This window comes from Pyrus communis, chromosome 9 (assembly GCF_963583255.1).
Source record: "Pyrus communis chromosome 9, drPyrComm1.1, whole genome shotgun sequence".
Classification (NCBI taxonomy): Eukaryota; Viridiplantae; Streptophyta; class Magnoliopsida; order Rosales; family Rosaceae; genus Pyrus; species Pyrus communis.
In genome coordinates, this window is record NC_084811.1 from 25,293,420 (window position 1) to 25,314,132 (window position 20,713).

The 20,713-nt window shown below is 37.5% G+C and overlaps 4 protein-coding genes across 5 annotated transcripts; 2 read left to right on the forward strand and 2 right to left on the reverse strand.

Moving 5' to 3' along the window:
* Nucleotides 1-919: 919 nt before the first annotated feature.
* LOC137745343 (protein CIA1-like) lies at nt 920-5,082 on the forward strand. Its single transcript, XM_068485287.1, has 10 exons — nt 920-1,355; nt 1,443-1,589; nt 1,808-2,026; nt 2,171-2,235; nt 2,599-2,664; nt 2,786-2,854; nt 3,302-3,364; nt 3,648-3,723; nt 4,202-4,285; nt 4,869-5,082. The coding sequence occupies exons 1-10, from the start codon at nt 1,170-1,172 to the stop codon at nt 4,935-4,937; spliced, it is 1,044 nt and encodes a 347-aa protein (XP_068341388.1). The 5' UTR covers nt 920-1,169; the 3' UTR covers nt 4,938-5,082.
* A 3,062-nt stretch (nt 5,083-8,144) lies between these two features.
* LOC137746269 (protein BIC1-like) lies at nt 8,145-8,910 on the reverse strand. The gene has a single exon (XM_068486344.1). It carries the CDS (start codon nt 8,789-8,791, stop codon nt 8,312-8,314), a length of 480 nt encoding a protein of 159 aa, XP_068342445.1. The 5' UTR covers nt 8,792-8,910; the 3' UTR covers nt 8,145-8,311.
* A 4,297-nt stretch (nt 8,911-13,207) lies between these two features.
* On the forward strand, nt 13,208-15,329 carry LOC137744583 (pentatricopeptide repeat-containing protein At4g33170-like). Its single transcript, XM_068484360.1, has 2 exons — nt 13,208-15,124; nt 15,222-15,329. Exons 1-2 carry the CDS (start codon nt 13,208-13,210, stop codon nt 15,327-15,329), a joined length of 2,025 nt encoding a protein of 674 aa, XP_068340461.1.
* Nucleotides 15,330-16,010: 681 nt separating this feature from the next.
* LOC137745209 (cell division protein FtsZ homolog 2-2, chloroplastic-like) lies at nt 16,011-20,361 on the reverse strand. 2 transcript variants are annotated; one of them, XM_068485125.1, is made up of 8 exons: nt 20,166-20,361; nt 18,602-19,337; nt 18,210-18,509; nt 17,929-18,019; nt 17,485-17,609; nt 16,787-16,879; nt 16,548-16,613; nt 16,011-16,461 (listed from the first exon to the last, which is right to left on the reverse strand). In XM_068485125.1, the coding sequence occupies exons 2-8, from the start codon at nt 19,253-19,255 to the stop codon at nt 16,342-16,344; spliced, it is 1,449 nt and encodes a 482-aa protein (XP_068341226.1). In that variant the 5' UTR covers nt 19,256-19,337; nt 20,166-20,361; the 3' UTR covers nt 16,011-16,341. The 2 variants fall into 2 exon arrangements, with proteins under 2 accessions (XP_068341226.1, XP_068341225.1); XM_068485124.1 differs by having other exon boundaries at nt 20,147-20,360.
* Between the last annotated feature and the right edge of the window lie 352 nt (nt 20,362-20,713).

Below are 20,713 nucleotides of genomic sequence, written 5' to 3' on the forward strand. Positions count from 1 at the left end.
TTATAATAAAAAAATTCTTATGAAATTCTTTTGTTTGGCACACGCTTAGTGGTGTACCAGCTTTTAAAACAAAAGTTATATTGTGAGCAAAACAATTTAAGTGGTTCATTCCTAAATATAGGTTACGTCCACTGTAGTGATTTAATATATATTTGAAGTGGATTACAAGAGTGCCTTAAAATAATGTAATGTAATTTTCCTCCCGTGGATTCGACAACTTATTAAGGGGTATTCGTCTCCCTTATATATGTCCTAGGTGAGCCCCCAAAGTACTGTCCTCTTAATTCTCTCACTGCCTTATCATTTAATGGGTCGAATGTGTAAGCTCGACCTATAAGCTACTTCTCCACTGTTCATTTAACATGTGGAGAGACAATGACTGCACAAGGCTATTTGCATGGCTTCTTGGATTGACAAGAATTGAATGCAATGTTCGTTCATGAGTGGTTGGCACTTTAGCTGAGTGCTAGCCTGACGATATTTATATCTTTTGATAGACTTCTTTTCCCGTTAATGGCCAACGCGTGGCTTGAAGTTGATGTCTGAGCAGACTTGTCCTTAAAATTCTATGCTAAGAAGTTGTTAGGCTTGCCAACTGTCTTGACCAATGGAAAAGTACTTTAGGTTTTGCGCTCATTCCTTCTTATTACTAGGCAATGCAGGGCCAAGAGTGGTCATCTTCTTCGTTGTTGTGGTAGCGCTCTATCTATCGAGTTTCTTGGGCTGGCTTATAGGCCTAATATCTTGGTCTTCTCATCCTTTAGTTTGCTCTCTTCAGGCCCATCTATTAGGTTCAACAATTATATACACTATTATCTATACTAATGTCGTAGAGGAACAATTATATATTCTTAATGTGTCTTAAAAAACCTTACAGTAACAGGTACCACATAAGGCATCATTGTACTTTTGACTTCCTAAGTCAGATGGTCTGCCAAAACAAAATGGTGGCTTCTAAACATGCAAGTGTGGAGCTCGAACCGAAATTGGAAGTTTACTTGTAATCAAAGTGGAAATGAAATTAAATGAAACTACGTGTTAATTTGTCAGGAGGACTGTTTTGCCCGTGACTAATGTAGTACCCTCCTAGAACACTCAACACAGAGAGCATTCGCACAGTCAAATCCTCTGCCTCGCCGACTCCTCATAGCTCAAAGCCTCACTTGGCCATGGAGTTAGCAAAAGAGCTGCGAGAGATTCAGACGCTAGAGGGCCACACTGATAGGGTCTGGAGCCTCGCCTGGAATCCGGCCACCGGTGTCGCCGGAATTCCCCTTTCCTTCGCTTCCTGCAGCGGCGATAAGACCGTTCGTATTTGGGAACAAAACTCATCCACTTCTTCTTGGGATTGTAAGGTGACCCATCTTTTCATCTAATTTTATTTAATATTTCCATTTTTTGTTAAATGGGTCGGTTCTTAATGGAGTTTTTACGGGTTGCAGGCAGTTCTGGATGAAACGCACACCAGAACTGTCCGATCGTGCGCTTGGTCCCCATCTGGGAAGTTATTGGCCACTGCAAGCTTCGATGCCACCACTGCAATTTGGGAAAATGTTGGAGGCGATTACGAATGTGTTGCCAGTCTGGAGGTATGCAAATAGTGAAAGAATCTTGCTTTAGATAAATTGGTCAATTTTTTTTACAAGTTGGGATCTTTTGATTTTTGTTAGTAAAGATGGTATTTTGTTAATGGCATTGAAAGACTATTGCTTTGCATAAATCGTCGATTTTGCAAGTTGGGTTCTCTTGGTTTTTGTTAGTAAAGTGAAAAGGCATTTTTGTGTGTGTGTGTGTTTGTGTGTATTAGGGTCATGAAAACGAAGTGAAGAGTGTGTGTTGGAATGCATCTGGGTCTATGCTTACGACTTGCGGGCGGGATAAAACTGTATGGGTATGGGAAGCGCTGCCCGGGAATGAGTTCGACTGTGTTTCAGTGTTGCAAGGCCATACACAGGATGTGAAGATGGTCCAGTGGCATCCCACTAGGAATCTTATATTTTCTTGTAGCTATGATAACACTGTCAAGGTAAAAGCATAGAATTTTTAAGTGCTTTTACTACTTTCCCTACCACCGTCCTACAAAAATGGTTACTTTTTTTTTCTTTCATTATGTATCAAGAAGATTGGACTTCCTCAGAGTTTTTATGATTCAGTATAATGTTTCTTGCAGATATGGGCAGATGATGGTGATGATGATGATTGGGCGTGTGTTCAAACATTAGGTGAAGCTAACAAGTAATACGCCTTAGCCTCTTTGCATCTTGAAATTTTCATCATCCTTCTTTCTTCAGAATTGTTCACTTCAAGTAAAATATTCCATAACGTTGTGCGTGTGTTCACTCCTAAGCAGTTTTTCCTTAGATGAGGCCATGTTTCTCTGATTGATTAGATATGGACGACTAGAATGTGCAGCGGATGCAATGCATCTCAGCTGTTCATATATAATTTAAAATAAATATGATCCTATCTTAGGAATGCAGGAGATTTTTTGTTGAATGTAATGCATGGTTCTAAACCAGTTGAGTTTGCAGTATTGCTAGCACTTTTTACTAAAATATACCATTTTACTCTAATTTAGCTCATCGGTTTTCTTGTTAGCGGTCACTCTTCTACCGTCTGGGCTCTATCGTTTAATGCCAGTGGAGACAAAATGGTTACCTGCAGGTATGCAGAAAAGATATCTCATTTTAATGTTTGCCTGGTTTGGATACTAAAACACCATTTGTAAGAACACCTATGAAAAAGAAAAATTGAAGAAATAAATAACAATGTACTGATTTTGCAGTGATGATCTTATTTTAAAGATATGGGGATCAGACGATGCAAAGATGTCTGCTGATGGCTTTGCTCCTTGGTGAGTAGCATTAGGAGTACTTCTTTACTTTTTTAGAATCCATACGTGAAATTGGTTTTTCACTTTTGGGAATTATTTAAAAAAAGTTGAGAATTCTCTCTCTCTCTCTCTCTCTGTGATATTCATTTAGTTCTATAAATCTTTTTGTTTGTTTTATGTACTTTTTACTTTGAGTTCCTCATGTGGTCTTTCTGTACTTTTGAACACTCACGCATCCTGACGCTTACACCATCCACTGCGACTCTTATGTAAACATGCATGAATTTGAAACAGTTTATATTTTCCACAAAAAGAGACCATGTAATTTTGTTTTGTAGCTAGAGAAAGATATTATTATTGAACTTAATTCGTTAATTAGTAATTGGATTAATAGGGTGCTGACAGTTAGCTGTAATTCATTTGTTGTAATTGTACTGACAAGATGCTTCGTTCTTTTTGGTTTTTCAGGCGACATCTTTGCACTCTTTCAGGTTATCATGACCGGACAATATTTTCAGTTCATTGGTCAAGGTATTAAAACCCAAGAAATAGTCCCAACTGTTGAGGGTTTGTAGTCAAGATTATAAAACACGGGAAAGAATCAAGATGAGCCGTTTAATTTGGTAGTTTGCTGAATATTCTCACGATCTTTTATTCGGTATAAGATAGTATAGTAATCTGGGTAAAGTATACACCAAACATGGTCGCATTGATTTGATTGAGTTAACTAGGTTAGTTAATTTATTTTTTTATTCACCAAATAAGATTTGGATTTATCCCAAATATTGATTTATATTTGATTGAAAAATGACAGGGACAATATCATAGCCACTGGAGCTGCTGATGATGCCATAAAATTTTTTGTGGAGAACAATGATCAAGATGGTTTGGTATGTCATAATCTTTAACCCACATTGATTATTTCAGAATTCATTTCGTATGCCTTAATATCTGCGATTCTGCATGCATCTGATGGTAAACTGCTAATAAATATATGTGATGCCACACACCTCTTTTTACCTTACACATACTCCTCTCAATTACGGATGTCGGATGGAATGAATTGAAGAAGACCAAAGGACAGATTAACAGGGGGTGTGTGGGAGTAAAAAGGGGCTGTGGACAGCACCACCCTAAATATATATCTAGAGCTTGATGTGGATCAGTTAATCTAATGCTTTTTAGACATATAGTCCCCTTGCCGAAATCACTCGGCAAGGTTTTCGATCTCTAAATTTGTGTTTACTTCTGATTCGTACGCAGATGCTAGTAGCAAGCTCATCGAGTGCTAGATGATTGGAGTGGCTCTATTATTTGCTTATCTGGTTTGGAGAGTATTAAGTTACCGAATTGTGTGTTTTCATTCAGGTTGATGGACCTTCTTATAAATTGCTTTTGAGGAAGGAGAATGCCCATGACATGGATATCAATTCTGTGCAATGGAGCCCTGGGGTAAGATTTCTTCTTCTGCAACTTATTTAGGTCCTATTCTTTTCCTTGTGAATTGAGGGGGTGCCGACATGGACTCTAGGTTCTTTAACTCGTATCTGCTACCATTACTGCCACCACGACTCAAATGGCTATCACCACCCGTCATTGCTTCTGTCGCTGTAATTTCTGTTGTATCCACTACTACTATCACCAGCACCCCCTTCATAGTCAATACTACCACCCACAATCATCATTGAACCTCGACTGTAATTACAAGCATCACTGTTATCAACACAAACACACAACTACCGCTACCATTTTGAGGACCGTTATTGTTGCTGATACCCTTGAACGGTACCAATATGCACATAGTCCAATCATGATTGTGGGTGGGACACAAAACAGATAATGAGCCGTGTAGACCGTGGTTGTAGCGGCTTAATTGTCTGCTTAGTGTTCCTCCAGTTTTAGTAGTGATTCGAAGTTTTTAACCGGTTTTATTTGTGCATATTTCCCTATATATTTGAAGAAAGGGAGAAGTGAGAGGTTGAACTTTCATACGTATACTAACATTTCCATCGTACACTGCTGTTGAATTCTTTAGGAAGACCGGGTTCTTGCTTCTGCATCCGACGACGGGACGATTAAAATATGGGAGCTGACATCTGAATAGCTGTCGAAAGAAACCCTTTGCTGCTAAAACACTTGTGTAATAGCAAACGTGTTATATATTTCTTTTATCCTGTTGTTAATTTTTGGAAAAACAAAGACATGAAAGATTGTATAGTTAGTGAAATATGGCCTTTTTATTTATTTTATTTTTATGTGCGGGTCGTCAAAAACACAATAGATTTTCTTCTAATGAGGAAGGGGGATCGTATAACTTGTAAGGATTACAAAGTTATATCGGGAGAGAGCTTGGCTAATCAACATCGCTTGTTGGTGATGGATGTACATATCAAAGGAGAGAGTAAAAAGAACAAGACCTTGAAGTGCCCAAGGACTAGATGGTGGAATCTAAAAGAAGAAAAACAAGCCATTTTTAAAGAGAAAGTAATCACCCAATTCGTTTGGAATAGAGAGGGGGAAGCTAGCCAAATGTGGGATTTCATGGCTAGTTGTATCTGAAAAGTAGCAAAAGGGGTATTAGGAGGGTCCAAGCGCTTTGCTCCACACCAAAAGGAATCCTGGTGGTGAAAAGAGGAGGTACAGACAAAGGTTAAGGCTAAGAATGAATGTTGTAAAGCTTTATACAAGGATAAGACCGATGAAAAAGGTGAAATGTATAGAATAGCGAAGAAAGAAGCGAAGAAAGCTGTGAGAGATGCTCAGTTAGCGGCATTTGATGAGCAACTAGATACCAAAGAAGAAGAGTTGGATATCTATAAACAAGCTAGAGCAAGGGAAAAGAAAATAGGGGACCTAAACCAAGTGAGGTGCATCAAGGATGAGAATGGAAAGGTTTTTGCTACAGAGAACACAGTCAAAGATAGATGGAGAGGTTATTTTCATAATCTTTTCAATGAAGGACATGAAAGAAGTACTTCTTTTCTTTTGGGGGGGGGGGTGGTGTTGAGTATCTTAGAAGAGTGTAGAAACCACTCATTTTACCGTTGAATTAGGAAGGAAGAAGTAGGTGTAGCATTGAAAAAGATTAAGCATAGAAATGCAGTGGGACTAGATGATATACCGATCGAAGTGTGGAAAGTCTTGGGAGAGACGGGTATAGCATGGCTCACAAACCTTTTCAATAGGATTTTGAAAACGAAAAATATGCCAAATGAGTGGTGAAAGAGCACTTTGGTGCCTATCTACAAAATTGCATGAACTATAGGGGTATTCTGTTAATGAGTCATACAATGAAGCTCTGGGAGAGAGTAGTTGAGCATAGACTGATGCAAGAGACACGGGTCTTGGATAACCAATTCAGGTTCATGACAGTGCGCTTAACCATGGAGACAATCTATCTCTTACGAAGATCGATGAAAAGATATAGAGATATGAAAAAGGATTTGCACATGGTCTTTATAGATTTGGAAAAAGAGCATGATAGGGTCCCAAGAGACATTATTTGGAGAATTTTAAGGGACAAAAAAGTACAAGTAGCATATATCCAAGCTATAAAGGATATGTATGATGGAGCAAGGACTGTCGTAAGAACTCATGAAGGACAAACTGAAAGCTTCTCCATAACTATGGGGTTACATCAAGGCTCATTTTTAAGTCCTTTACCTTTTTGCATTAGTAATGGATGAGTTAACGAGACATATTTAAAGTGATATTCCTTGGTGTATGTTTTTCGTAGATGATATAACGTTGATAGATGAAACTCAGGAAGGAGTAAATGCGAAGCCTAACCTTTGGAGAAAAATGTTGGAATCTAAAGGTTTTCGCCTAAATTGGTCAAAGACAAAGTATATGGAGTGCAAGTTCAGTGCAAACGGAGACTCAAATGAGTTAGGGGTGAGGATTGGAGATCAGGAAGTACCAAAGAGTGACAGTTTTCGCTACCTAGGATTTATCTTGCAAAAGAACAGAGAGTTGGACGGAGACTTCAACTATAGAATACAAGCTAGATGGATGAAGTGGAAGAGTGCATCCAGCGTGTTGTGTGACCGTCGTATGCCACTGAATCTCAAGGGATTTATAGGATGTCAATAAGGCCAACAATGCTTTATGGCATGAAATGTTAGGCGGTGAAGCATCAACATGTACATAAAATGGGTGTTGTGGAGATGAGAATGCTTTATTTGATGTGTGGGCACACGAGAAATGATAAGATTAGGAATGAGAATATACGAGATAAAGTAGGAGTAGCCGAAATTTAAGGAAAGATAAAAGAAAATCGGTTATGGTGGTTTGGACATATGAAACGAAAGCCTATTGACGTTCCGGTTAGAATATGCAATTACGGGACAGAGGTTCAGGCCCGAAGGGGTAGAGAAAGACTTTAGAAGAAACTCTAAGAAAAGACTTAGAGTACTTGGATCTAATAGGAGACATGAGACAGAATGGAGCGCAGTTGTTGTTGTTAAGCAGATGTAATCATGTAGTGAATATTTATGAGAAAGAAGATGGCTTACAATATTAACAAATTTGCTTTCAAACATCGACTTCTATTCTGTCTTTCGACTTTTACTCTCCCGAGAGAAACTTACCAACGATAAGATGTCATTGTGACGATAATTGAAGTTTCCAACCCAAGTCATGGATTGTTATGCATTTCATCTTTTTCACATGGCAATGGGTGATAGGCTTGAGATATTGCCACATTAGGATTCCCGTCGCATCTGAGTCCTCAGATGGTAGATTGATTCTTCATCAACTGCAAGTGGCTCTTTATCACAATGGTGGAAATGAGTTGAACTTTTGCATAACGGCATGAGTTCGAACTTCGTCGGTGGCTAATCTGATATCTAATCTATGATAAAAAAAGAAAAAGAAAAAAAAAAAAAGGAAAAAAAGGGATCGAATTTTTCATCATCCTCTCCCCCCATTTCACAATGATTGCTCACATTTTGTTCCAAAATATATAATCTGGCTTAAATTTGTTTGCTCACTGGCATTCAACCAATATCATCTCAAGGGAAAAGCGAAGCGATCCTCCTTTTAATCAAACTGAAAAAGGAAATTATCTTCCATTTTTGGAGAGGAATTCAAACTCGAAATTTCTTCCGATTATGCACCGGTGATAAATGGATCCTATATTTTCTAACCATATTTTAATACAAAGTTGAACACAAAATTTTAATACAAGTTGCGCATGCCGTTATTTTGAAAATGTATTCTTTAGAGATTTAGATTTAGCTGAGTTGGTTACAACAGTACACGTATACCTAAGTTCGAATTCCCTTTCAATAATTTAAATTAGACAATAATATCGCCTAAATTTTTTTTTATCATTATTACTAAAATCATTCTCACAGTATGTAAACTCATTGTTTCAACAATCATTTGTATATGATCATAATAATATAATTAAAAAAACGAAGATAAAAGATCTTATAAAACTAATAAAAAGAAGATTAAATTATCATTAATGAATATTCAACACCTGTTTTCTATCCTTAATCTGCCGGAGTTTTCCCTCCCCTCCTCAACCAAAGCAGACCGAGCAGTCATAATCCCACTCGGAAACAAAGAAGCATCAAAAGCTGAACAATCTATCCAATCCTGCAGCAACTCCTCCTGCCCCCATATCTCCGGAATCCAAACCTGTCCGGCCACCTCCATTCTATGCTTCTTTAACCTCTCAAGTCCACTCTCTTCTTCTTCCGCCGCTGCCACCGTAGGCACTTGATCTACCACAACATCATCATCACCTTCTACAGCAGCCGAATCCTGACCGTCCACTGTTGAAAGTTCCTCGTCCTTTTCATGCATCTTAGGTGACGTGCTTCCTTGCTGCTCCATAAAACTGTCATTTTTCTTTGAGAATTGCTCACCATTTTCTTCCATATTTGGTAGAACTGGAGTGTTTTGGATGATGGGTTTCTGCAGAGAGATTTGAGATGGTTTTCTTCTCATTTGGATTCAGAAATGGTGATAAAAATGTGTGCTTGCCAGAGCTTGCTGCTGCTTCTTCTTCCTCTGGATGGAGTTGTTCGAACTTTGTGAAATCAAATGGTGGTAGTATAGTAGGTTAGGGGAGGATTTATGTGTGTGTTAATAAATAATAATGCAGGCTAGAATGGGTGGGGAGTTAGTGTTACACGTCAACTCAAAAGGTTTTGGTTTTTGTGTATGGTACGTGGCTTGGCTGAGATTGAAGTCCATTTTATGTGGCTTAGTTCTTGTTTGAATATAATAAAAAAAGGGAAGGAAAGGAAAATGAGACTCTGGTAATAAAGTACAATACTTGAGTCGCGATAACTCAACTTTTTAAAAGTACATTAAAGTTTTTAAATTTTGACTTGAGATTTATGCATTCATGTTTTCAGTATGCCACATGTTGGGTAATGTAAATGTACGTGTACCGTTAGCTTAACATGTAAACAATATGCTCTAATATCATGAAGAAATGAGAAGTTTTACCTTATAAAACAAGTGGTAGTGTTGGCCAGATTAAGCTTAATTTCTTATAAAGCACATGCAAAATTTCTTACTTTCTCATTGTAGGATTCTTGCTCTCAACAACATGTGCATTTCTTATACAATCCGCTAATACTACGGTTTGTTAATATTTCTTTGTATTTATAAATGAGAGGTCTTTTATTCGACTTTTGATGAGATATATGATGAGTTTGATTCCAATCTCACACCTTAATGTAAATATCAAAATTTTTAACTTCTATAAGAAAAAATAATCAAATTTGTCGAACCATTCTAAATATTTGTACTGTAACTTTCCAAAGGAGATGTCAAAACTAACACATACACAAGCAACACTAAAAAATGGCAATAAACTCTCTCCAACCGAGCCTTCAGTTTCTTGCGTGACGCCAAGTCAATTGAAGGCAAAGCCTTCTATTGTCAAATTCATTTAATAATTTTTAAATAAGATGTGGTGCAATATATAATAAATGTTGTCGTGTGTTTTAAGTATTTGATTGGTTGTTTCAATAATTGAACTCATAAAAGATAAAAAAAAGTATAAAATAACATTATTATTGAAAATATCAGATAAAATAAAAAATTATAAAAAATATCAAATTGCCATATAAACCATCAATATCATTTTAATGAGTTAAAATTGACAACTTCTTCGACCTAGTTGCAACCAAGTAGCAAGTTGCATAACCCGCAGCTGGAAAGTAACAGAACCGTGGGCTGCTCTCAAATTGACAATACCATGCATGTTTTAAAGGCATAGCGTCCATATCCTTCCCATGCATAATTGCCATATTCAATGAAACTTCGCATACTATTCAATTTCCAAATAGATATTTTCTGATGCACATAAGCTAGCAGCCTTTGGTTTGTTTTGGCTCTCCTATGAAATTTAAGAACTCATCTTATCCAAAAATAATAATAATAATTTAAGCTTAGCAAGAGGCTGTAGATCTTGCTTCGTCAGCAACTCGTGCTGCTTTATTTTTGGACTATGTTGACTTGTCTGACTATTACTTCTTAAATTAATGTGCATCTTGACATCCAGGTTTGTCTTACTTTCTTGTTTTTTTCTTAACTTTGTGGTATTGTTCAGATCGTTTTGCAAGTATAGACCTGTAGGTTTGGTTTTAGGGTTTAAAGTTTACATGCATATATATATTTCTCATATTCACACGAAGAATACTTTCAGAGTTTCAAACAAGAGCACAACCCTGAAGCAACAATTAGATAATACACAACTAAAAACATTATAAATCATTCACTAGTTTACCAACTTTTGAATAGATAGAATCATAAACAAATTTCATTGCATAGAATACAAGAATCCAATTTGAAGTCAATTTGTAATGAGTGGAAGCGACAGTTAACGAAAGACTTTCATCTTCAATATGAGATATTCTTGACAACAATAACAAACAACTTTTATTTTTCGATGTGTGAAGAGAGATACAAAGTACTACATAGCTATATATATATATATAATTACTCGTGCATAGTCAAGCACGTACTAGTGTAAAATCTAAGGAGAAACGATAAGGTTTTAGACAAATTGATTCTGTAGTATCCAAATGGTGGTGTATTATGCACATTGGCATCTTTCTCTTCGATGCCCCATGTTGTCATGTCTTTCTTATTTTTGCCTCCTTATGGGAGGAGCACTATCAACATAAAATGCATTGCAAAAGAAGAGGGCAAGTAATACTTCCTCATGTATATATTCTTGTTTTACAAGAAGTTGCAACACTTGAATATCTACTTATAAGACACACACACACACACACACACATTTCTTCAAAATATTGTACAAATATTACCGGAACTATTAGATATACGTGCAATTGCTACCCGTCACGTATTTTTTACAATGGGACTAGTAGCAAAGTCACATGGAGGCTATAGGCCCATGCCCGTCAAGGAATTTCATCAATAAATATGTATTGTCTGCTTGTTTTAACCATAAAGAGTATGTGATCTATTGTTTTGACCAAGGAGTGATGGGTTAGAAACCTGTTGGAGCCAACAACCTTATGTTTTTTGTTTAAACCCAACCTTACAACTAGCCTTTTGTTTTACCATATAAAAATCAATTATTTTTTTTTTGGCCACTTCATGTAAAAGAAGGTCTATACAATTTAGAGGAATATCCAATTATGTTAAAAGTTTTTTTTTTTATTTTTTATTTAGCCTAATGTATTAATTAGTTTTTTTTTTTTTCAACAAAACTCGTAAAGAAGTTATGTTCTTATGATATAATCTTCTTAATACCAAAATTTTCATACAAATTTTAAAGCTCTATCACATTTGTTTCATAAAAAAATTTCCATGCCAATAGAAACAAAGGAAAACTAATGAAAAATGCTTGAAAACTTTGAGTTTTAATGAAAATGACAAAAATATGTTGTAAGTGAATAGTACCAGGAGTGACTTTTTAGAGTAAAAATATGATTTTTCGTTACAGTGAATAATATGGGCAGCTTTTCGTTAAAGTTCCCTAGAAAGAACTTTAATTTTTCTCCAACTAATTGTGTTGCTATATTTTGTCCAAATATATTTAGAAAAAAATCGAAAAGGTTCCTCTACATATATTACATGTGGACTATAAGGTATTTTAAGAAGGTTTATTTTTATACGAACGATATTCTATTTTTAAAATTAAAAAAATAGAAGAAATCGAGCTCAAGTGAACAACATAACTTTAACCAAGATAGTCACGTCTGCATTGCCATTATTCTTTATGGAATGAAAGGTGATATTAGTCCATCCACACGTTATATGTAATGAAATGTTGAACCCGATGTGATATTTGAGGTGAAGTGTGTTTTGTAAACATCACCAAAATACACAATCCAAGCATATGTGGATGGCTATAGCTCTCGAGGAATTCGACAACTAGAAATTTAACATCTATGTCCATAACCACATGATTTGCCAAGTCTTGCCCCCTTGGTAATGTTGAAAAAGATTGACAAAATGTAGCCACCAACCATAACAGCACTTATAAAAAGGATTGGCAATCACTTTTTTTTTTCCTTCTTCCTACTCGCGCATCTATATTTCTGATTATTAGATTCAATAAACAAAATAAAAATTAACAAACAAGAATAAATATGGGTATTTCGATAAGATATAAATGTGTTGTTATCATTTTCTTAAGAGATGCTGGTCAATTTTATTTCCAAACTTGTAAGGAGCTGCCAATTTTCCTCCTGGACTTTTATAATCGGCAAATTTCTCTCCTAAACCCTAAACCTTAAAATTCAAACAAAAAGTATACGGATTGAATTAGTAGAAGAGAAGAAGATATTGTCTACATTAGGGATAAAATTACCTTTTTTTGCAATTATAAAATTAAAGTTCAAGAGGGAATTGATCAATTATAAAACTTTAAGGGGTATTCAAAATTAAAGTTTAGAGAGGAAACTAACTAATTATAACTAAGATTAATTTCAAAAACATTTTCACCAAAAGTGTTTTAAACCATTTTCAAAGAACTTCCAAATCAACTCATACTCTTCTCAGGGTTAAAAAGGCAATAACTAGCAAATCCAACATCTAAAGAAGAATGTCCAATTCATTTGATCATGTTATTAACATTTATTTTCTAAGATATTCTATTTTTACCACATAATTTCATTTTAAGGAAAAATAATGAAAAAAGTTTGAAAACTTTAAGTTTTAATGATAAGGATAAAATAAAAGGTAAAATAAATAGTACCAGATTTGATTTTTTTATGTATAAATATGATTTTTCGTTAAAGTGAACAGTAATGCATACTTTTCGTTAAAACTCCCTTCATTTTATTTGTGCATTTTGTAAAACATTTCCACAAAATTTCTATTTACATCCCCTTCCTGATGAATTTTCAACAAGCGTGCCGTTTTGGCGGGTACATGTTCAAGGACTCCACCAGCTTGGCGCAAACCATCCAAACCTACGCCCGGACCAAGCAGCTGCACCGAGGCAAAGAGCTCCACGCTCAGCTCCTCCGCAACGAGTACCCACTTTGCATCTTTCTCGCCAACCATCTTCTGAACATGTATTCCAAATGCGGGGAGGTCGACTATGCACTCAAATTGTTCGACACAATGCGGCAGAGAAACTTGGTTTCTTGGACGGCAATGATAACTGGGTTTTCTCAGAACTTGAGGTTCTCGGAGACTTTAGAAACGTTTTCCCAGATGAGGGTTGCCGGAGAGAAACCAACCCAGTTTGCATTTGCAAGTGTTATAAGAGCTTGTGTGTTTCTCGGGTCGATTGAGATCGGGAGGATGATGCATTCTCTTACTTTGAAGTTCGGGTTGGCTTGTGAGTTGTTTGTGGGTAGTAATTTGGCGGATATGTATTGGAAGTGTGGGGTGACGGTTGATGCTTGTAAGGTTTTTGAGGAGATGCCGTTTAAGGATGCGGTATCATGGACGTCGATGATTGATGGGTATGCAAAGAGTGGTGATTCTGAGGCAGCTTTACTAACTTATAAAAGGATGATTGTTGATGGGATTGTTATAGATCAGCATGTTCTTTGTACTGCCTTAAATGCTTGTTCTGCGTTGAAGGATTGTAAGTTCGGAAAGTGTCTTCATTCGACCGTTCTAAAGTTAGGACTTCAAACGGAGGTTTCAGTGGGCAACGCTCTGACTGATATGTACGCGAAAGCAGGAGATATGGAAAGTGCTTCAGATGTGTTCCGGATTGACTCTGAGTGTAGAAACATTGTGTCTTCTACCTCTCTGATCAATGGTTACGTTGAGATGGATGAAATCGAGAAGGCTTTTAGTTTGTTTGTTGACTTACATAGTTGGGGAGTTGAGCCTAATGAGTTCACTTTCTCTAGCTTGATCAAGGCTTGTGCCAACCAAGCTGCACTTGATCAAGGAATCCAGCTTCACGCTCAGGCAATTAAACTTAATCTCGATAGACACCCTTTCATTTCTACTGTTCTTGTTGATATGTATGGAAAATGTGGGTTGCTTGATGATTCGACCCAAGTGTTTCATGAGATAGCAAACCCGAATGAAGTTGCATGGAATTCATTGTTAGGTGTGCTTGCTCTTCATGGATTAGGAAAAGAAGCCTCGGAAACATTTAGTAGAATGGTACAAAGAGGAGTGAAGCCGAACGCAATAACATTTATCAGTCTTTTAATAGGGTGTAGCCATGCTGGATTGGTAAAGGATGGTTTAAATTACTTTTATTCTATGGAGAAAACATATGGAATAGTTCCTAGAGATGAACATTACTCTTGTGTTATTGACTTGCTTGGCCGGGCTGGAAGGCTTAAAGACGCTGAAGAATTCATAAACAGCATGCCAATTCAACCAAATGCTTTCGGGTGGTGCTCTTTCCTTGGAGCCTGCAGGATTCACGGTGATAAGGAGAGGGGAAAACTGGCAGCAGAAAAACTGATGCAGTTAGAACCTGAGAACATCGGAGCACATATTCTGCTGTCGAATATATATGCCAAGGAGCAGCAATGGGAAGATGTGAGGAGTGTAAGGAAGATGTTGAGAGATGGCACCATGAAGAAATTGCCAGGGTATAGTTGGGTTGACGTTGGAAACAAAATGCATATCTTTGGAGCCGAAGATTGGTCCCATCCTCAGAAGAAAGAAATTTATGAAAAGCTTGATACTCTTCTTGATCAGATAAAGAAAGCTGGATATGATCCACAAACAGATTCGATTCCACATGATATGGATGATAATGAGAAGGAAAGGGTTCTTCACCATCACAGCGAGAGGATAGCGATTGCATTTGCGTTAATAAGTATGCCGGCTGGGAAGCCGATCATTGTGAAGAAAAATATAAGGGTGTGCTTGGATTGCCATTCTGCAATCAAGTACATCTCCAAGGTGGTAGGGAGAAAGATTATCGTTAGGGATAATAGTCGGTTTCACCATTTCGCAGGCGGGCAGTGTTCATGTGGAGATTACTGGTAGTGTATTGGAAGCTGAAGCATTAGTCAAGGGATTTACTGGGCAGAAGCCAGAGCTTCAAAAGCTAACTGCAGGGTGAGGAAGAAGGGTTATAGATGACTTGGGACCCATTTGGCAAGGAATTTAGAAAGGCCAAGACTGCTTTCAAATAATCAAAAGCACTTCTGACAACGTTTATCAGAAAAATTTAGTGCTTATGGAATATAAAAAGCACTTGAAGCAAACACTTACCGCACGAAGCACGAAAAAAACTTGAAGATTTGCTGCTTCTAACAAATGCACTTCCAACGGAAGCGCTTATGACCGTAAGTGTTCTCTTCGGAAGCTCCGTTGCCAAACGAGCCCTTTCTCATCAAGAAGGAAGAAGGCGATTTTAAGATGGAAGCATGCAAGAAGACAACCCTTGGCCATCATCTTCAACTTGGAACACAACTACCCTTCCACTAAGATGGGAACAAATTGTGGGTGATTAATTATGTTTTTGACACCAGACAATTAAAATCGAGTGGTAATTTCTATGTGGACTTTTCTTCGCCTACACACTTATGTTCATTTATGCTATATTTGGTATGAAGCGAAGAATAAAAAAAAGGGAATTTTTACGAAAAGCTCACGGTACTGTTCACTTTAACGAAAAACCATATTTTTACACTAAAAAGTCAATTATAGTAGTATTTACTTTACTCTTTATTTTATCCTTATTATTAAAACTCAAAATTTTGAAGCTTTTTTCATTAGTTTTCCTATATAAAAAAAGGAATTGCGGAAATTATTTCCCTCTAATTCAAGAGTATAAACATAAAGAAGAATTTTCTCTGAACGAATCCATTCATGATTTCTCCACAAGTTGTATCTCACTTTCAAAAGGGAAAACTGTACATGCCAATGGCGTTTATTCAAATCTTCCGGCGAAAAACTCGCCAGATCTAAATGTCTTGAAACGGGAAACATGCACTCGGACGAGGATGTACTAATCTAATAGCAAAGCTAGAAACTGCTAATGGCATATGGATGATCTATCATCTAGTATCTACGGAGGCATACTTAAATCCCTCGGATGGATGCTGAGGTGGAGGTCGGGAGGCATGAGATCAAACTCTTGGATAACGGGAGCGTCCTTTTTTCTTCAAGAAATCAGGAATCTCGACTGCACTACCTTCCATGAAAGAGGATGGCCGTCGATTGATTCCAAGGGTGACATCTCCTTGTGCCTGCATATAGGTAGATTTAACAAAATTGTTTGAAAGAGAGAGTTAGTGCATGTGTGCGCGTGAGCGGGGGCACGTTAAGGAATTACCTGGAGTGGCCTTCCTTCATTTTCTTCTTGGCGTTTGAATCCAGTAGCAATAAGGGTTATACTGACCTGAATGAAAAACGAAGACAAGCAACATTGCATTTTAAGATGCAGCCATCCAATTCCTTTATGATAATCCCATGATATCCGGTTTGGCAAATTTACCATGTTCAACAAGAAACCAGGAAGCTCTTGGACATATTTTTTACCACGTTCATTTTAGAGAAAGCAAAAATACTTACTTGACCACTGAGAGATGGATCTGTCACTGCCCCAAATATTAAATTTGCTGTTGGATCGACAAGATCATATATAACCTCAGCTGCAGCATTTACCTACGAGAATTGCTCATTTGAAATTAGAGAGTAAGAGAGGAAAAATACAACGCCATATCAACTGTGAGTCAAAACTACCATTTATAATTCAGTAAAGGATATCAAGCGGAAAGGCAGTGAGGGTTCACGTGCGGCAAGTAGTAAGAAGCAGGAAGCACAGGAAGCAGCAGTAAGCGCAATAATGGAGTTATTACATTGTGAACATAGCACAGTTCTGGGCCAACTAAATGATTCTTTTATGAGAAAATTGTTAAAAGAGATTTTAGGCCAATCATAGTAGTAGTTCATTTCTCCAGAATAAGATCAATATACAGATTGCAGAGTAACGTCATCCTCACAGTCAAGATTTAAGGGAGAAATCTCGATTTCAATAAGCCTAGTACCCTCTCTGCAGCATTTTCAGACTATTGAATGCAATGGTGAAATCATAAGCATAATTCCTAAAGATAGCTTTGTCTCACAGAAAACGGTAAACCACACTTCAAGTTGGAACAGATTTTCTTTTACAGAAATGGTACATGGAAGACTTTCATACTGAAGAAAAGAAATATGTCAACTTCATGATCCCATGAGTACGATCAAAACAGAGAGTAAGAGAGAAGTACCTCATAAAGGGTCAAATCAGCTCCCCCAGTTATGTTCCAAACAATTCCAGTTGCCCTCTCAATACCAATATCTAGTAAAGGTGATTGGATGGCATTTAATGCAGCATCCCTTGCCCTCGTCTTCCCTGTTCCGAGGAAATACAAAAATCAGAAAAAAAGTTTCAGCATATTATTATAAAAAAAAAATGCAGAATTTATAATATATTAACTTGAGACCATGTCTTCTTTCAGACCTTTCCTTCTCATGTTCTAACAAAAAGACTGAAATTTTAGATGCCATTTATTCTATATTAACTTCACAAGGACGTTAGCCACAATGGTGTCATAAGGGAAGGCAATACGGAAATTTTGGGACCACAAAAATCAAGTCCAAAATTATAAGTGAAGCCTCTGATATGATATAAACACTCTAAACACCCTAGTAGTATGCAGCTAAAACATTACCAGTTGCAGTTCCTATCCCCATCAATGAAGAACCCGCATTGGCCATTATAGCCCGTACGTCAGCAAAATCCACATTTACCAATCCTGGTATCTGCAATGAAGATGATGGTCCATCAATTATAGTAACAAATATGGCCCAAAAAGGGAAACACATCGATCCACAAACAAATAAAAAAACCCCCATTGACCAAATGAAGGCCCTTGAAAGGCTCTATGAATGGTTTAAACAGCCAGAAGTTAAGATTACACTTCATTACACAATATTTTTAAAGACGACATACCGTGATTATATCAGAGATGCCACGAACACCTTGTCGTAGAATATCATCGGCCAGATTAAATGCTTCTGTTACTGGGGTAGACGGGGAAACTGCAGTCAATAATTTGTCATTTGGAATGACTATCAGTGTGTCAACATTTTCTCTCAGAGCCGCAATTCCTTCCTGGGCTTGAACTGCCCTTTTCCGTCCCTCAAAAGAGAAAGGGGTTGTCACGACACCAACAGTCAATATACCCATTGACTTTGCAACACCTGCAACTATAGGAGCTCCACCAGTCCCAGTTCCTCCACCCATTCCCGCCTGCATATGAAGATATTTAATGTCAGGGTGCAGAAATGCATGAAATAGGCAAATGTTGGAAGTCATGACAGAGGAATAGCATTTGAACCTACCGTAACGAAGACCATGTCTGATCCATAAAGTGCTTCTTCTATTGATTCTTTGCTTTCCTTGGCAGCATTCATACCAATATCTGGGTTTCCACCAGCTCCAAGACCCCTGGTAAGTTCTTGACCAATTTGTAAACGGTTTTCGGGAAAGACAGGAGACATTCTCATGGCTTGAACATCGGTATTCACAATCCAGAACTCCACACCCTTCATTGCACTCTCTATCATGCGATTAACTGCATTTGACCCTCCACCGCCAACACCAATAACTTTGATTTTTGCTTCACCGTTGTTACTAGGAGAAGATTTGTCACTTAAGCTCTCAGTGACACCTCCACCTGAAATATCTTTTCTCGGGTTGTTAACCCTATCGTTTCCCTCTCCTCTAAGCAATGAAACTTCAGGGTGTAGATTCAGAAAAGGGTCTCTATTCTGATATGAACCGACACTCTGAGAATTGGTTGAGCACTTAACTTGAGGCAAACTTGACTTATAGGTTACACCCATAAAACCGTACTTCTCCTCAGACACTTTTAAGCTGCTAACTCTTCCCAAGTGATTCTCCATTCCTAAGCGACCCCCAAGCCTTGTCAGTACCCCCACCGGGTTTCGAGTATCAGGAAGGGTAACATAATTCGATGCATAAGTCGCCATCATGTAAACGCTGAGACTTTAAATCTCAGAGACAGGTAAGCTGATGAATGCCAATCTTTTAGAAACCCACTTTCTCTCCCAACACCTAATTTTCAAAAAAAACCAGATAATTCTAAGAAACCATATAACATAGCAGATGGGTAAAATATCGACGTTTAACTAAAAGCATATCGAACAGAAACCACACAAGCTTCATAGCGCACATTACAATCCCAGACAAATAATTACAACCCGAAATGCAAAACCCAACAATATTATACAAAATTCACTGTAACTATGAGTTTAAACAGCAAGCAAGCAGAAACGCAGAACAAATGGAAACCCAATTTTCAGAGAAACAAGAAAGGTACTGAAAATGGCAGCTGTTTACCAAAAAACCAGATAATTCTAAGAAACCACTAAACATAGCAGATTAATTACAAACACTCAGAGACCAGCAAATGCTAAAACGTCAATAGTCAACTAAACCAAATCAAACACATACGCACAAACTTCATAGCACGCATTACAATCCCAATCCCAGAAATAATTACAACCCGAAAAGTGAAACCCAACAACGACTATGCAAAATTAAATGTAACCATGAAGTAAAACAGCAGCAAGCAAGCAGAAAACAATGAGAAAGAAGCAAACCAGAGAAATGTAAAACCCCACAAACTTCGTATCGCACATTACAACCCCCAGACAAAAATCACAACCCGAAAACCGAAACCCAACAACAATTCTACAAAATTCAACGTAACCATGAAGTAAAACAGCATCAAGCAAGCAGAAAACAATGAGAAATGAACAAACCAGAGAAATGCATTACAAAGGGAGACCCTCTTTCCAGAAAAAAAAAACAAGAAGGAAACAGAGAAATGGGCAGCTGGGGTTTCAGAGGAAGCTACAAACCAGAGAAATCCCAAGAGACCTTGGATGCAGAAACAAAAGAACCCAAGGGAGCATCTGGGGGCGCCGAGCCCAAAGAGTCAGAAATTCAGTCTCTTTAAAACCCTCAGTCGGATTTGGACTAATGATTGCGAGCTGTTTGTGATAGAGAGGCGGGGGAAGTGGTAAAGGAAGCAACAAACCTACTAGAAAATTAAGGAATCTGGTTGATTGGGGAACCAAATTGTTTTGGCTTTTTTCAGGTGAAAGGCATGTGGGTGTGGGCTCTTCTGAAAGCAACACACGGTTTACACAGAGTCTTGCAATAGCCCTTATCGTTCCGGGACGAGGGTTTAATTGATGGGCTTTGTTTCTTACTGCTTTAAGTTCTTCTGTTCATTAGTTGGGCCCAATTGTAGAGTCTAAGTGAGCATAGGAAATGAGGAGATAATCTTTGTTTTAGGCTACTTGATCATCTGCTATGTTCGATCACCTAATATTGATACGTTATTAGTATAAACATGTTATTTATATTTTGATTATCGATACCTCAATGATATACTTGTCCATGAAAATCTACATGGGACGACA

Excerpts from the sequence above, each read along its gene's own strand:
- LOC137746269 (XM_068486344.1), bottom strand. The coding sequence starts at position 8,791 with ATGAGAAGAAAACCATCTCAAATCTCTCTGCAGAAACCCATCATCCAA.
- LOC137744583 (XM_068484360.1), top strand. The coding sequence starts at position 13,208 with ATGTTCAAGGACTCCACCAGCTTGGCGCAAACCATCCAAACCTACGCC. Across the intron at positions 15,125-15,221 it reads TTGTGAAGAAAAATATAAGG|GCGGGCAGTGTTCATGTGGA; the intron begins GTGTGCTTGGAT and ends ACCATTTCGCAG.
- LOC137745343 (XM_068485287.1), top strand. The coding sequence starts at position 1,170 with ATGGAGTTAGCAAAAGAGCTGCGAGAGATTCAGACGCTAGAGGGCCAC. Across the intron at positions 1,356-1,442 it reads CTTCTTCTTGGGATTGTAAG|GCAGTTCTGGATGAAACGCA; the intron begins GTGACCCATCTT and ends TACGGGTTGCAG. Across the intron at positions 4,286-4,868 it reads CTGTGCAATGGAGCCCTGGG|GAAGACCGGGTTCTTGCTTC; the intron begins GTAAGATTTCTT and ends TGAATTCTTTAG.
- LOC137745209 (XM_068485125.1), bottom strand. The coding sequence starts at position 19,255 with ATGATGGCGACTTATGCATCGAATTATGTTACCCTTCCTGATACTCGA. Across the intron at positions 18,020-18,209 it reads GCATCTCTGATATAATCACG|ATACCAGGATTGGTAAATGT; the intron begins GTATGTCGTCTT and ends TCTTCATTGCAG. Across the intron at positions 16,880-17,484 it reads CTGATTTGACCCTTTATGAG|GTAAATGCTGCAGCTGAGGT; the intron begins GTACTTCTCTCT and ends CAATTCTCGTAG.